This window comes from Ranitomeya imitator, chromosome 4 (assembly GCF_032444005.1).
Source record: "Ranitomeya imitator isolate aRanImi1 chromosome 4, aRanImi1.pri, whole genome shotgun sequence".
Classification (NCBI taxonomy): domain Eukaryota; kingdom Metazoa; phylum Chordata; class Amphibia; order Anura; family Dendrobatidae; genus Ranitomeya; species Ranitomeya imitator.
Window position 1 is genome coordinate 526662637 of NC_091285.1, and position 17661 is coordinate 526680297.

General features: G+C 41.5%; 1 protein-coding gene across 1 annotated transcript in view; it reads left to right on the forward strand.

Moving 5' to 3' along the window:
• FURIN (furin, paired basic amino acid cleaving enzyme) overlaps window positions 1-17661 on the forward strand; it is a 311683-nt gene that overhangs the window by 50152 nt on the left and 243870 nt on the right. Inside the window, exon 2 of the mRNA XM_069766153.1 lies at window positions 5676-6083. Coding sequence (XP_069622254.1) covers window positions 5913-6083 — 171 coding nt within the window. The 5' untranslated portion in view covers window positions 5676-5912. The remainder of the gene's footprint in view (window positions 1-5675; window positions 6084-17661) is intronic.

Here is a 17661-nt window from a genome sequence, read left to right on the forward strand (position 1 = left end):
TTGCTGTATCATAAATTGGAATATATGCATTTCCATGCATCGCATTGTTTTTAACAGTGCTAGAATAAATGGATTTTTTAACAAGGTTATGGTTTAACTAGTGTTATCTTTGCTTTTGCCATGAAGTTGGGGTAATGGCACAAATTAGGCAGGTGCATTCAATACTATCATATGGAGGGGAAAAAAACAAAACTTGTGGCATTTTTATGATTAAATAACGCAGAAAAATTGGTGTAGGCTGTATTTGTGCAAACTATGAAAAACTGTGCTTTTAAAAGAGTAAGGGTACCGTCACACTATAACATTTCGATTGCTACGACGGTACGATTCGTGACGTTCCAGCGATATCGTTACGATATCGCTGTGTCTGACACGCAGCAGCGATCAGGGATCCTGCTGAGAATCGTACGTCGTAGCAGATCGTATGGAACTTTCTTTCATCGCTGGATCTCCTGCTGTCATCGCTAGATCGGTGTGTGTGTGACACCGATCTAGCGATGCGATCCAGCGATGCGTTCGCTTGTAACCAGGGTAAACATCGGGTAACTAAGCGCAGGACCGCGCTTAGTTACCCGATGTTTACCCTGGTTACAAGCGTTAAACTAAAAAAAAAAACAAACAGCACATACTTACATTCTGGTGTCCGTCAGGTCCCTTGCCGTCTGCTTCCCGCACTGTGACTGCCGGCCGTAAAGTGAAAGCAGAGCACAGCGGCTGTGCTTTCACTTTCACTTTACGGCCGGCAGTCTGTGAGTGCGGGAAGCAGAGGGAAGCAGACTGCAAGGGACCTGACGGACACCAGAATGTAAGTATGTGCTGTTTGTTTTTTTTTTAGTTTAACGCTTGTAACCAGGGTAAACATCGGGTAACTAAGCGCGGTCCTGCGCTTAGTTACCCGATGTTTACCCTGGTTACCCAGGGACCTCGGCATCGTTGGTCGCTGGAGAGCTGTCTGTGTGACAGCTCCCCAGCGACCACACTACGATTTACCTACGATCACGGCCAGGTCATATCGCTGGTCGTGATCGTAGGTAAATCGTATAGTGTGACGGTACCCTAACAGACAAGTTTAACACCTGAATTTAGTCTATTTTGTGTCCTTTTGTTCTGTCCATTAAACAGGCCCCCCGGGACACTCATCCGAGATTTGGGTCAAAGTTGAGCATCCTGTGATATCTTTGGCATGGACAGTGAATTTCCAAACAAACCAACACATTGGACTTGGCCAATTTGACTTTTTTGTGGGAAATTATCACTTAAACCCTACGTGGAGGAGCGGTAGTCTGCTCTTTTGGATCAGGCACATGTTACTTTAGGAGTTAGGCTACCTGGTTTTAGGTGGGGACAGCTCTCGCACTAGAAAATTGTTTGTGTAAATGCAACCTTTATTTCTGTAGTTTCTAGGTATATATGTCAAATGGTTATAAGAGTGAAAACAAATCCATGACATGAGTGAATGTCTGTACCTGATACAGGAAAGATATATATCTTGGTACCGTGTTAGCCAGTAGATGGAAAAATATTTAGAATTGAGAGTCCTCAGTGGTTGATACCTTTTAATGGCTAACTGAAAAGATGGTAACAAATTGCAAGCTTTCGAGACTACTCAGGCAAAGACTAAAAAAAATTCTGAATATTTATCACATATTTATGTACAACATAGCACAGAAAAAAAGGAAAAACCATGGATAGGACAGGTGACATTAATCAGAATTACCATGAGTGATAAACAGTTATGTCCATAAATATTGGGTCAGTTCTTAGATAAGGATTGTTTTATTGCCCTCTGATTAGGGTCTCTGTTGTGATGACCCCTCATAGTCTGAGGGGCAAGTTCCTTAGTTCATGTAAATCCATGTTTTTTCCTTTTTTTTTTTTTTTGTTTTTTCTGTGCTATGTTGTGCATAAATATGTGATTCTTCAGAATTTCTTTTAGTCTTTGCCTGATGAAGAGACCTGTGTAGCCTCAGAAGCATGCAATTTACCATCTTTTCAGTTAGCCATTAAAAGGTATCAACCACTGAGGACTCTCAATTCTAAATATTTGTCTGTTCCTGGTGATTATCATAGTGGGTCAGTTTATTTCTCTGTGAACGTCTATCCGATAATTGCCATGAATTGCTGCCATAAAAATGCATACTTTCCCCAGGATGATGGGAGAAACTATCTTTTGTTTTTGTTTTTTTGTTTCTATACTTTGTGTATTATAGCTGCCCCTAAAGATACTGTTGATTTGCAGCACTGGGGTCATGGGTTCAAATTCCATACCACCTTTCCACCCCTCAAGGACAACATCTGGATTGAGTTTGTATGTTCTCCCCATGTCTGTGGGTTTCTTCTGGGTACACTACTTATCTCCAGTACTGTACTGTAAAGATGTTCTCATAGGGAGTGTGTAAAGCGCTGCAGAATATGTTGGTGCTGTATAAGCAAATGTAATAGAAAAAAAACACGTATCTTTATTTGCTTTGTTTATATTTCTTTGGCACTGCAATGGAGGTTATGCTCTAATAATAATAATAATAATAATAATAATAATAATAATAATAATAATAATAATAATAATAATAATAATTTTATTTGTATAGCGCCAACATATTCTGCAGCACCTTACGGGTATGTGCACACGTCAGGTTTTCTTGCAGAAATTTTCCTGACAAAAACCGGACATTTCTGCCAGAAATCCGCATGTTTTTTTTTTTCCTTCGTGTTTTTCATGTCGTTTTGACGCGTTAATGGTGCGTGTTTTTTTTTTTTTTTTGTGTGCGTTTTTCCCAAATGCATAGAATAACGGGAAAAACGCAGAAAATCTGCAAAATTAATGAACATGCTTTTTTTTACCGCGATGCGTTTTTTTGCGGAAAAAAACGCATCATGTGCACAACATGCAGAATGCATTCTAAATGATAGGATGCATAATGTATGCGTTTTTAATGAGTTTTTATAGTGTTTTTACCACACAAAAAACGCGAAAAACCTGAACGTGTGCACAAATGTCAGAGGGGACTTGTACAAACAATAAGACATTGCAGCATAACAATAATCACATAAATCAACAGATACAGGAGGAGTGAGGGCCCTGCTCACAAGCTTACAATCAGAGGAAATAGAGACACAAAAGGTGGATAGTAACAATTGTTTTCATTGTACGGACCAGCCATCAATGTAATAGGGTGTCCATATAAAGCTGCATGAACTGGTAACCAACCAGTATATGTAAAAGTACAAACACAGAGGCTGTTAAATGCATAAAAGGTGTAAGAACAGATGATACGAGGGTCCTGGTTTTGAAGAAAATTTTTGAATGGGCAACACAGGGATAGTTAAATATGTTGAGGCGATAGGCCAGTCTGAAGAAATGTGGTATTGGGGCACGCTTAAAACTGTGGGTATTGGTGATCGAATTGTTCTGGGTAGTGCATTTCAAAGAATTAGCGCATCATATTAGAAGTTTTGGAGACGAGAGTGGGAGGTTGTTAATCTTGGGTCATTAGCAGAAAGTACAGAATGGGTAGGGTGGTAGACTGAGACAACGGAGGAGATGTAGGGTGGTGCTGAGCCATGGAGTGCTTTGTGGGTGAGTGTAAGTTTATACTGAACTCTGGAGTAGATGGGTAACCAGTGTAATGACTGGCATCAGTGTAACGGTTGGTGAGGTTTATGACCCTGGCTGCAGCATTCAGGACAGATTAGAGAGGGGAGAGTTTGGTAAGAGGGAGGCCGATTAGTAGAGTTACAATAGTTCAGACGATAATGAATAAGAGAAACAGTAAGGGTACCGTCACACTATACGATTTACCTACGATCACGACCAGCGATATGACCTGGCCGTGATCGTAGGTAAATTGTAGTGTGGTCCCTGGGGAGCTGTCACACAGACAGCTCTCCAGCGACCAACGATGCCGAAGTCCCCAGGTAACCAGGGTAAACATCGGGTAACTAAGCGCAGGACCGCGCTTAGTTACCCGATGTTTACCCTGGTTACAAGCGTTAAACTAAAAAAAAACAAACAGCACATACTTACATTCTGGTGTCCGTCAGGTCCCTTGCAGTCTGCTTCCCGCACTCAGTGACTGCCGGCCGTAAAGTGAAAGTGAAAGCACAGCCGCTGGATCGCATCGCTAGATCGCATCGCTAGATCGGTGTCACACACACCGATCTAGCGATGACAGCGGGAGATCCAGCGATGAAAGAAAGTTCTAAACGATCTGCTACGACGTACGATTCTCAGCAGGATCCCTGATCGCTGCTGCGTGTCAGACACAGCGATATCGTAACGATATCGCTGGAACGTCACGAATCGTACCGTCGTAGCGATCGAAATGTTATAGTGTGACGGTACCCTAAGAGTTAGTGAGGAGGAGCTGGTGATCAGTGTCGAATGCTGCAGAGAGTTTCAATAGAATCAGCATGGAGTAGTGACCATTAGATTTAGCTGTTAATATATCATTAGAGACTTTAAGGAGGGCAGTTTCCGTAGAGTGTAAAGAGCGGAAACCGGATTGTAAGAAGAGTGGTCTGCGAGATAGCTGATTAGATGGGAGTGGACCAAGCGTTCCAGGAATTTAGAGATGAATGTAAGATTAGACACATTTTTATAGTATAGCAGTACCGATTTGGTCGAGAGATGGTTTTTTAAGCAATGGATGTATGTTGGCATGTTCAAATGAGGAGGGAAAGATACCAAAAGAAGGAGAAAGGTTAAATAATATTGTTAGGTGTGTGGTGACAGCTGGGGAAATGGACTGGAGATGTGAGGAAATGATGTCACTGGTGCAAGTAGTAGGTAGAGAACATAAAATGCTATTTTAATAAAAGGGTTTTCCATTTCTAGAAAAATGGACCCCCAGAACAATTCCTCTAATGTAAAATGACAGACAGCTGGTTCTTGTCCTCCCAGCAGCTGCTCTGGTCTTTTGTAACATCACTGCTTGTGCCAAAACACATTAACCACTCTAAAAAGTGTGAAACTTCTTTAATTGAAAATCGGAGTAGCACCGAACATGATCCTTCTGTTCAACCAAATAAACTTGTAAAGTAGAGCATAGAGCGGGATTAGGTTGGGTAATTTACTACATAATATCACAATTGGAAGTGGACAAGCTGTGTAGCCACTTTTAATTGGAAGTCTGCGCACCGCTGTGAGGAGCAGATTTCATTTTTTTAATTTATTTTTTTCTATTGTCCTTTTTAATGTTCAAGGCTGATAAGTTACATTTTATCTGCACAAAGCTCCACTGACAGAGAAATACCACAGAGAGTCTATTAGAGGCTTACGATAAGCAAATGCATATGTGGAGTTCAATTTATTTCTATAGGAAAAGTCTGGTTAATTCCTGCGAGTTTTCATAAAATGTACAGAATTTTTTTTGTTCTCATATTAAAATAAGGCCGCAAAGTGTCCAGTTATTCCAAAACACCGAGGCTGCCAGACAAATTATTGGCAGCACAATCAGTGTGCTATGCCTGCTACATGTTAATGTTCTCATCTGTTTATTTTTTAATATTTTGAGGATCTGGAGCTGCTTGAGTCTTGCAGCAGAGCAAATTGCTTCAGATTTCTATGTATATGGTTATTAATATGTAATGTATTTCTATGGAGGATTATGCTTCCATTATTTATCACAGTAGGATTTTGTCAAAATATTTACTTTGTTTTTCCTTCCTGCTTATAGAACCCACTTTGGTCTTAAGTTCCGGGCTGGAGAGTCTTCTGTGGCATAAAGAGGATTTATTTATTTTTTCTTAATTTTTTACTTTACTTTGCGTTTGATATTTTACTTTTGGACCTCATGATCCTCAGGACTCAACGAAGTTCCTGCACAAGGGAAGCAGATTGTGTGGAATCGAGAATCTGATCTGGCTTCATTTGAAGACTGCTTTGCATTTTTTCCGGAGCACAGAGCTTTGTCATGGATCTGAGGCCTACTGTTTTCTTTCTATTTTGGACTTCCCTGTCATTACAATTAAAAGACTTGACTGGACATAAAATCTATACAAACACATGGGCGGTCCACGTGCCAGGGGGTCCTGCAGCGGCTGACCGGATAGCTAACAAGCATGGCTTCATTAATCATGGCCAGGTAAGCAACTCTGCGAAAACGGACATATGTATACTGTACACATGCCTACTCAGAAAATAGACAAATTATTGCCAGAAATTCCTTCATCTCGTCAGCCTTGAGTAACATTACTACTGAGTTATGGTTTAATCGTGTGCTTGTTCCCTGCTACACTATATTCCAATAATTATTATTGAAAGGAATGTCCATTTAGAAAGCTAATAAAAATAAACACTTAAAATTATTTAAACTGTGAATACAACTTGGTAATTTACATCTGCAATGGTGCCCGAACTTTCATCATAGTGATCCTAAGGGTATGTTCACACCTAGCGATTTTTGCTGCGTTTTTTTTAACCTGCAAATTTTAAGCTGCATTTTACAGTACCATCAAACGCTTTGGAATTTCAGAAATCTCATGCGCTTTTTTTTTTTTTTTTGTTTCGGACTGATTTGGGAAACTTCTGCATTTTTGCAGTCTGCAACATGTCACTAAATTTTTTTTAATTTTGTTAGCATTTTTTTTCATCAATAGAAGACGATAAGTAAATGCAAAAAAAAATGCAGGTATCAAGTTTTGCTGTGCTTTTGGTGCAAACTCCAAAGGAAGTGGCATCATGTTTTTGGGGGCACTAAACTTTATCAACATGCGCAGGAGACAATAAAAACGCATCAAAAACCTTCTTTTTGTAAGCATCTTCTTTACTGCTCAGAGAGCAGGTTTTGCTTGCAGTAAAAATGCAGTGTGTGAATATAGTCTTGGGTCTACTTGTGGTTTCTGTTAAACACAGGGGAGTGTTTCCTATATTGGGATGTCATCAGGGCTGTATGGGGGCTCGGCCATCCTTTTTCACACACCGTATTGGTCACTTGCTGATCTACTTTCTCTGAGGTTGTAACAAATGGAGCTCCCAAAACTACTCTGAAGATTCAGGCATTCTTATCAAAAAGTACAGCTTACAAACATATAATTGTACTAGATGGCAGCCCGATTCTAAAGAATCGGGAGTCTAGAATCCATATATACTTTATTTATTCAAATGTAAGAATAATACAATTAATAAATAATAGTAAGAAAGAACAAAAAATGGCTGCACTTACCAGCTCTTGACAATTCTTGTTATTTAAGGTACAGTTACACAGGATCCATGAACATGCTTATGAGGGGAGGGATGAAAGACGACAGCTTTGCGTGTTGTGGCAAATGCCACAACAACGGTAGAACAGTGTCAGGTAGTAGGAAAATAGCCAGTTAATAATAGGCAATAGTTCTTTGCAGGAATGCAGATATTAATAAATAGGCAGTTTATATTGCAGAGAAATTGCTGGGCAATAATGGACAATGTCCTTATGTGGCAAATAATAGAGCAATATACCCAATGTGGCAAAGAAGAGGTTAATAAACGGCAGTCTCTCAGTATAACAGTCAGTGAATAATAGGCAGTATATGGAGAAAACACCAAACAAAAGTTCAAAATTGGTGTGAAAATGTCACTGAACCACTTCACAACTAAATATATATAGTTTTGGTAAATGGTATTATCATTTTTTTGACGAAATTCGGCAGGAGCTTGAAGAGCAACGTCACTGGGCCCGCCTCCACGCAGTAGAAACTTGCTGTGAGGTAAAAATTCAAAAATCACACCAAAATGGCGGGCGGAGTGTGTCACAGTACGGCACGTTTCTGATTGGTCGCTCGCAGCAGGCGGCAACCAATCAGACACTGGACACTGTTGACGTCACTTATCTCCGGACATTAGCTCCGGACATTAGCTCCGGACAGGAAGTTGGCACAAATTGCAGGAAGTAGTATTCTAGGCAATTATATATTAGATTTTATGACTTGTCTAAAGACCCTTTTTACCTCCTGTCATGGGCATGCGTTAGTTGAGGAAATGGCTGCATGTACTGTCTGTACAGAGCATGTCTGCTAATGTGAAAGAAATTCAGCATTTCTTATTGCACACTACATTGTGTGACAGTAACCAAATCTTTGAAGGCTGCATCTCTAGAGACAGATAACAATGTGAGTTATTGGGTAAAGATTCTCAAAAGGGGATATATTAAAGGGGTGGTCTAGGCTTGGGATGAGTCTGCTGTCATTCTATGTGGTGTGCACACTGTCCGTATTGTCGGTGTGCAGTCACATGCCTTCTAAACGTGCTCATCCTCTCTTAATAGAAGTGCACTGAGAGGCCAATCACGTTTAGTTGGAATGTGAGCAGAAGTATGCAAATCGCTTACATGCGGTCTTGTGAATGCTCGCTTGCACCAAGAATACCGCAGAATCCTGGCCGCATGCTGTCAAGATCCGGAAATCTGCAGTCATACAGTGACTGCAGACATTCATGCCAAATCTGAACAACCCCTTCACGACATGCGCCGTACATGTACAGCACATGTCGTGTCTTCCACTTTTGATGTGGGCTCTGGTGCTAAGCCCACATCTTTCCTGGCACATGTGCCTCTAACAGCCGTGGGTGGAATCGCGATCCACCACAGCTGTTAACCAATCAAATGCCGCTATCAAACTTTGACAGCGGCATTTAACTCGCGCTTCCTGGAAGCGCGCCAGAAATCTTTCCCATTGGTGACTCAGTCGCGGGTCACTGATGGGTTGGCATGACAACCAGAGTTCTCCAGCAGACCTCTATGGTTTTCATAGTCAAATTGGCTGCCTGGTGGTCGGCACTCATAGCAAAACCTTTGACCCCAAAGATGAAAGATCCTACAAAACCAGGGATTCAAGCTTCAGGAGGCTAATTTGCATATTCCAGGTGCCTTCTGGGAGAAGCGAAGTCTCCCTAAGCTAGAAGATCGTTGGGTACAGCCGGGACCAGCTGCTTCGAAAGCATCACCAAACCAGGGATTCAAGCTTCAGGAGGCTAATTTGCATATTCCAGGTGCCTTCTGGGAGAAGCGAAGTCTCCCTAAGCTAGAAGATCGTTGGGTACAGCCGGGACCAGCTGCTTCGAAAGCATCACCAAATTTTTGCCTGTAGGACATTATTGCAAGAGAGCTTGGCTGAGTAGATTACACAAGAAGGAAAACACACAGCAAGTCAGCAGGATCTAGGAGCAACATGGCAGATGTGACAACCTACATGGTGAGCTGCAGCATGTGCTACATGTTCACAGATCGACCAGAAGAAGAATCCAATTTCACCTGTCAGAAGTGTAGACTAGTGGCCCTTTTAGAAGAAAAGGTGCGGGGTCTGGAAGAAAGAATAGCAACTTTGAAACTCATCAAAGAGAATGAAGACTTTCTAGACAGAACAGAAGCATCTCTACTGGTCACAGAAGGTGCAAAAAGTGTCAGAGAACCTCCAAAAGCAGATGAGTGGAAGCATGTGACCAAAAGAAGCAAGAAGACCATGGAGAAATCACCAACCACACAACTGAAGAACCGATATCAAATCTTTGTAGAGGATGAAGATGGCACACCTAAGAATGAAGCAATACCAGCAAGCAAAAAAGAAAAGGGCACACAGCAACAAGTGACAGCAAAAAGTACAGCCAAGAAGCAACGAAGAGTGGTGGTGGTGGGAGACTCACTACTGAGAGGCACCGAAGCAGCCATCTGCAGACCGGACATAACTGCAAGAGAAGTATGCTGCCTTCCAGGTGCGATGATCAAGGATGTGACCGATAGGATACCAAAGCTCTTCAGCTCCAAGGACGTCCACCCATTTCTTCTGATACATGTTGGCACCAATGACACGGCAAGGAAGGACCTACCGACAATCTGCAAGGACTTTGAAGAGTTGGGGAAGAAAGTAAAGGAACTGGATGCACAGGTAGTTTTTTCTTCTATCCTTCCAGTAGACGGGCATGGCACCAGGAGATGGAACAGGATCCTTGATGCAAACAACTGGCTAAGACGATGGTGCAGACAACAAGGATTTGGATTCCTGGACCACGGTGTGAATTACTGGTATGATGGACTCCTCGCCAGAGACGGACTACACCTCAACAAACCTGGGAAACACACATTCGCCAGAAGACTCGCTACACTCATCAGGAGGGCGTTAAACTAGAAGAAGAGGGGACGGGAAGAAAAACATTAGACTCGAACAAAGACGACCCAGGAAAACATACTCAGAAGGGAGGTAAGAACATTTCTAAAACAATCCACAGTGAGGAGATTGGAACAAAACAAAATCCTCTAAACTGCATGCTCGCAAACGCCAGAAGCCTGACAAACAAGATGGAAGAACTAGAAGCAGAAATATCTACAGGTAACTTTGACATAGTGGGAATAACCGAGACATGGTTAGATGAAAGCTATGACTGGGCAGTTAACTTACAGGGTTACAGTCTGTTTAGAAAGGATCGTAAAAATCGGAGAGGAGGAGGGGTTTGTCTCTATGTAAAGTCTTGTCTAAAGTCCACTTTAAGGGAGGATATTAGCGAAGGGAATGAGGATGTCGAGTCCATATGGGTTGAAATTCATGGAGGGAAAAATGGTAACAAAATTCTCATTGGGGTCTGTTACAAACCCCCAAATATAACAGAAAGCATGGAAAGTCTACTTCTAAAGCAGATAGATGAAGCTGCAACCCATAATGAGGTCCTGGTTATGGGGGACTTTAACTACCCGGATATTAACTGGGAAACAGAAACCTGTGAAACCCATAAAGGCAACAGGTTTCTGCTAATAACCAAGAAAAATTATCTTTCACAATTGGTGCAGAATCCAACCAGAGGAGCAGCACTTTTAGACCTAATACTATCTAATAGACCTGACAGAATAACAAATCTGCAGGTGGTTGGGCATTTAGGAAATAGCGACCACAATATTGTGCAGTTTCACCTGTCTTTCACTAGGGGGACTTGTCAGGGAGTCACAAAAACATTGAACTTTAGGAAGGCAAAGTTTGAACAGCTTAGAGATGCCCTTAATCTGGTAGACTGGGACAATATCCTCAGAAATGAGAATACAGATAATAAATGGGAAATGTTTAAGAACATCCTAAATAGGCAGTGTAAGCGGTTTATACCTTGTGGGAATAAAAGGACTAGAAATAGGAAAAACCCAATGTGGCTAAACAAAGAAGTAAGACAGGCAATTAACAGTAAAAAGAAAGCATTTGCACTACTAAAGCAGGATGGCACCATTGAAGCTCTAAAAAACTATAGGGAGAAAAATACTTTATCTAAAAAACTAATTAAAGCTGCCAAAAAGGAAACAGAGAAGCACATTGCTAAGGAGAGTAAAACTAATCCCAAACTGTTCTTCAACTATATCAATAGTAAAAGAATAAAAACTGAAAATGTAGGCCCCTTAAAAAATAGTGAGGAAAGAATGGTTGTAGATGATGAGGAAAAAGCTAACATATTAAACACCTTCTTCTCCACGGTATTCACGGTGGAAAATGAAATGCTAGGTGAAATCCCAAGAAACAATGAAAACCCTATATTAAGGGTCACCAATCTAACCCAAGAAGAGGTGCGAAACCGGCTAAATAAGATTAAAATAGATAAATCTCCGGGTCCGGATGGCATACACCCACGAGTACTAAGAGAACTAAGTAATGTAATAGATAAACCATTATTTCTTATTTTTAGTGACTCTATAGCGACAGGGTCTGTTCCGCAGGATTGGCGCATAGCAAATGTGGTGCCAATATTCAAAAAGGGCTCTAAAAGTGAACCTGGAAATTATAGGCCAGTAAGTCTAACCTCTATTGTTGGTAAAATATTTGAAGGGTTTCTGAGGGATGTTATTCTGGATTATCTCAATGAGAATAACTGTTTAACTCCATATCAGCATGGGTTTATGAGAAATCGCTCCTGTCAAACCAATCTAATCAGTTTTTATGAAGAGGTAAGCTATAGACTGGACCACGGTGAGTCATTGGACGTGGTATATCTCGATTTTTCCAAAGCGTTTGATACCGTGCCGCACAAGAGGTTGGTACACAAAATGAGAATGCTTGGTCTGGGGGAAAATGTGTGTAAATGGGTTAGTAACTGGCTTAGTGATAGAAAGCAGAGGGTGGTTATAAATGGTATAGTCTCTAACTGGGTCGCTGTGACCAGTGGGGTACCGCAGGGGTCAGTATTGGGACCTGTTCTCTTCAACATATTCATTAATGATCTGGTAGAAGGTTTACACAGTAAAATATCGATATTTGCAGATGATACAAAACTATGTAAAGCAGTTAATACAAGAGAAGATAGTATTCTGCTACAGATGGATCTGGATAAGTTGGAAACTTGGGCTGAAAGGTGGCAGATGAGGTTTAACAATGATAAATGTAAGGTTATACACATGGGAAGAGGGAATCAATATCACCATTACACACTGAACGGGAAACCACTGGGTAAATCTGACAGGGAGAAGGACTTGGGGATCCTAGTTAATGATAAACTTACCTGGAGCAGCCAGTGCCAGGCAGCAGCTGCCAAGGCAAACAGGATCATGGGGTGCATTAAAAGAGGTCTGGATACACATGATGAGAGCATTATACTGCCTCTGTACAAATCCCTAGTTAGACCGCACATGGAGTACTGTGTCCAGTTTTGGGCACCGGTGCTCAGGAAGGATATAATGGAACTAGAGAGAGTACAAAGGAGGGCAACAAAATTAATAAAGGGGATGGGAGAACTACAATACCCAGATAGATTAGCGAAATTAGGATTATTTAGTCTAGAAAAAAGACGACTGAGGGGCGATCTAATAACCATGTATAAGTATATAAGGGGACAATACAAATATCTCGCTGAGGATCTGTTTATACCAAGGAAGGTGACGGGCACAAGGGGGCATTCTTTGCGTCTGGAGGAGAGAAGGTTTTTCCACCAACATAGAAGAGGATTCTTTACTGTTAGGGCAGTGAGAATCTGGAATTGCTTGCCTGAGGAGGTGGTGATGGCGAACTCAGTCGAGGGGTTCAAGAGAGGCCTGGATGTCTTCCTGGAGCAGAACAATATTGTATCATACAATTATTAGGTTCTGTAGAAGGACGTAGATCTGGGTATTTATTATGATGGAATATAGGCTGAACTGGATGGACAAATGTCTTTTTTCGGCCTTACTAACTATGTTACTATGTTACATGAACAGTTTCCTAGAAAATGGATTGGTCATCGTAGGCCAGTTGAATGGCCACCAAGGTCTCCCAATCTGATCCCCTTAGACTTTTATCTTTGGGGTCATCTGAAAGAAATTGTCTATGCTGTGAAGATACTAGATGTGCAGCATCTGAAACAACGGATACTGGCAGCCTGTGCTACAATTTCTTCTGTGGTGCTGCTATTAGTGTCAAGAGTTGAAGAAGAGGGGTGCATTGACAATCCAACACAGTGGGCAGCACTTTGAACACATTTTATAAGTGGCCACAAACTTGTAAATAACTCATGAAAGAATAAAGTTACGTTAAAACCAAGCACACCATTGTTTTTCTTGTGAAATTCTCAATAAGTTTGATGTGTCACATGACCCTCTTCCCATTGGAAAAAAGTTGGATCCAAAATGGCCGCCATGGTCACCACCCATCTTGAAAAGTTTTCACCCTCCCATATACTAATGTGCCACAAACGGGTAGTTATCACCAACCATTCCCATTTTATTTGGGTGTATCCATATAAATGACCCACCCTGTAGTTAGTGATGTAACATTACACATATCTGGTGTCTGTTCTGCAGAGCAAGTGGGTGAAGTGCAATTTGATATTGGAATGTTCTCACCTGAGGACTAAGGGGCTGATGGAGTTTGGCTACAGACAGTTGAGTAACTTAGTCAATAGTTTGCATTACTTATTTTCTGAGAGCCTATGTTATAGTCCAGAACTGAATTCAGCTTTCTGCTGGCGTCAGACCTGAAATCTCCCAGCATTCTTTGCAAATTCACTGCTGTGCTTGCTCTGTTGATTTTTATTGTGGGAAACGTCCATTTTTGCACAAGATGTTCTACATTAGTCTGATTTTGGAAAAATGCATTCTATGAGCCCAGCTAAGCTGATGGGTGCGATGCCAAGCTTGTTGTCTGCTTCTGATAACAACCAGAACAAGTGTTGAAAAGGGGAATATCCAAGATTTTTTCTAAAATGGACTATCCACTGGAAATGTGTAACTGACCCTTTCTTGCTGACCAGGATACCGTGATACCTATGATTTCACTTACTGGGCCACTTACTGCAGTTCTGATTAAAATCCCTGTTTTCTATGCTGCAGTTGTACCAGTTCTCTGAATTACCACATCCACTCCAGTAATTGGCAACTTCCTGCCTATACGGTGTTATGCACAGTTCACGAATATAGAGGACTACATCACCATATTTACTAGCCTTCTGATAAAATCGCAGCTTTAATCAGCAGGAGATATCACTAAAGCCACAGCATGCAGCCCAGTAAGTAATACATCATTGGAATCCAGATCTCTGCTTCTTCATTATGGTGCTCTCAGATTACGTGGCAAAAATCTGGTGACAGATTCCCTTTTAATGAATTTAATGTATCTTACAACTGACGTTGCACCTCTACCAGAAATGTTATTCCCCCCAAGGGGCTGATGTATATTTGTAGTGTAATTCTTTTAAGTCTGAACTTCCTGCTCAAGGTCAGAGAAACCAAGGAAAGACCTGCCCAAAGGCCGCCCTGAAGCACAAACACGTTCCTCATCATAGACAGACTGTTTGTGCTTTGGTGCAGCCTGTGACCAGGTCTTTCCTTGGTTTCTCTGGCTAAAGGCCCCTTCACCTTAAGCGACGCTGCAGCGATACCGACAACGATCCGGATCACTGCAGCGTCGCTGTTTGGTCGCTGGAGAGCTGTCACACAGACAGCTCTCCAGCGACCAACGATCCCGAAGTCCCGGGTAACCAGGGTAAACATTGGGTTACTAAGCGCAGGGTCGCGCTTAGTAACCCGATGTTTACCCTGGTTACCAGCGTAAAAGTAAAAAAAAAAAACACTACATACTTACCTACCGCTGTCTGTCCCCGGCGCTCAGCTTCTCTGCACTCCTCCTGTACTGGCTGTGAGCACAGCGGCCGGAAAGCAGAGCGGTGACGTCACCGCTCTGCTTTCCGGCTGACCGACGTTCACAGCCAGTACAGGAGGAGTGCAGAGCACAGCGCTGGAGGACAGACAGCGGTAGGTAAGTATGTAGTGTTTTTTTTTTTTTTTTTTTACTTTTACGCTGGTAACCAGGGTAAACATTGGGTTACTAAGCGCGGCCCTGCGCTTAGTTACCCGATGTTTACCCTGGTTACCAGTGAAGACATCGCTGGATCGGTGTCACACACACCGATCCAGTGATGTCCACGGGAGATCCAGCGACGAAATAAAGTTCTGGACTTTGTTCAGCGACCAACGATCTCCCAGCAGGGGCCTGATCGTTGGTCGCTGTCACACATAACGATTTCATTAACGATATCGTTGCTACGTCACAAAAAGCAACGATATCGTTAACGATATCGTTATGTGTGAAGGTACCTTTAGAACAGGAAGATAAGACTCTGCCTACAGTCCTTCCCCAGACCAGAGCATATCATTACCTGCAGTCTTCTAACAATGGTTACACAAGAACCACAAGACACATTTCTTCACCCCAGGTATAATTTGAATCCGTATAACAGCGGCAACCTGACACTGTAGTTTACTTAGCAAACCTGTCAGCAGGATTTTGCTTTAAGTACAGCAGGTCCTAAAGGGTACAGGAGTGTAATGCAGAAAAATTTGAAAAAAGTTTCACCCCTAAAATGGCACATACCTGATATGCTCTTTGGATAAAGTAAAAATCATCATAGCAGGTCACTGTCTTTGGGTAGCGACTGCATGCTGAAAGACATAATAAGTGAATGCGATGGACCAGGCCTTGCTTTTCTGTAATAAACTATGTATTATTGTTTACTTTTGCAACATTAAATCTTGAGAAAAGAAAAGGCTGGAAGGATTTTAAAGTTATGTTTACCACAGTTGTTCTGATAAGAAAAGCTGGTAAAATCTGTCTGTATCCTGGATTACACAAAAAAAATGCAGAAAAGGCATGCACCACCAAATATTTGGGTGTCCAGGCCAGCATCCAGCATGCACAGTAATACTATTGAATACACCGCATGTGCAAGAATACTAATAAATCTGTATAATGTGTATATATATTGTGGCAGTTCAACTCACTCAATTGTACACTGAGGTAGAAAACAGGAACACTGTCTCTTTAAATCTTCGGTTGGTTTTATATGGCGGCATAAACTAACAAAAATGCTGTACACAGTCCATACATTTGTGGGGAGCTGCCTGGTCTGCAGCACCATAGGTTCAATCTTTCCTCCTCAGGACACAAAACACTGGAGATCCTCTCACCAGTCCTGCTGAACCAAGACTGCCTGTGGAGCCCAGCTATTTAATCCCCAGACCACATGCCCTGAGATGGAGATAAGGTGGACATCCACCCGCTCTGTGGATGTCCACATAAAAGCCAGCCCATTATGAAAATTAGCTTAACCCATCACGGCACTTAGTGTGCTGGAGGATAAAACTCCGGGTTTTAGATCACTGACCCCATTAAGTGTGGTGACACAGATCTCCCCTCCAGCACTTTACCAGTGAGTTTGTCACAGTATATATAATTAAAATATCCACTGCTACATGCCTAAACTGAAGACTACACATCTAGATTAATAAGTTTTTTTTTTTTATATGATAAAAAGACAAGACCGAACAGAAATATATATTATGCATGCACACAAATGTGTTTAAGTAGCCAATCTCCATCCAATAAGGACAACACGCACATGGCTCAGAATAAGAGCAGAGCTGATTAAGCGTTTTTTTGTTTTATGTTTAGTCAAAAAGAATCCGCATACAAATTATATTTCAAAGGCAATTATGATGAAAATCAACAATATCCATTAGAATAAACAATGATCAAGTAAAAATATCAAAGGAAGTCAGCAAAGCCAAATATAAAGCGATCGTGCATAAGGAAACTATGGCCTTTAAATCCCCATAGAAAGTCACCTGTAGCCTCCCAGAAAGCCAAGGTGAAGACGAATTTACACTGCACTTGTCACCTTCTTGCTGTGGCTTCTTCAGGGACCACCTGACAAAGCCACAGCCAGGGGACAATACCCTTGGGGTAAATTCTCCCTCACCTTGGCTTTCTGTGACTATTGTGGTCACTTCCTATTTGGATTTAGATGCCATATATATATTTTTTTTAATCTATAATTTTGGTTGTGCATGCTTCTGATCGTTCTTGTATTATATAGGTGGGCAGACTTCCTTTAGACAGGTCTAGTTGAATTTATAATTTAAAAAAATAGTATTTTATTGGCTTTTATGTTTATTTCTATGCTGCTACTGCTTTGTATTTGACTTTCCATCATTCTTCCCAGTCAGATATGGGTGAGCTGTCCTTAATTGGACAGGGATAGTTACTCCAACAGATCTGTGCTTTTAAGTGTTTTACAATCTATTGGTCCGTTTTGTGTAGTCTTTATTTTATTGTATATTAAGACTTTCCCTTTCAGTAGCTGGGTGAGCAGTCTTCTGTTTTTGGCAGTCGCTTTATGTCTTTTCTTTATATAAGTTAGTATTCTGGATGGCACTTGGTGGTCTCGATCTGTTGCGATTGTGGCTTGTAAATATT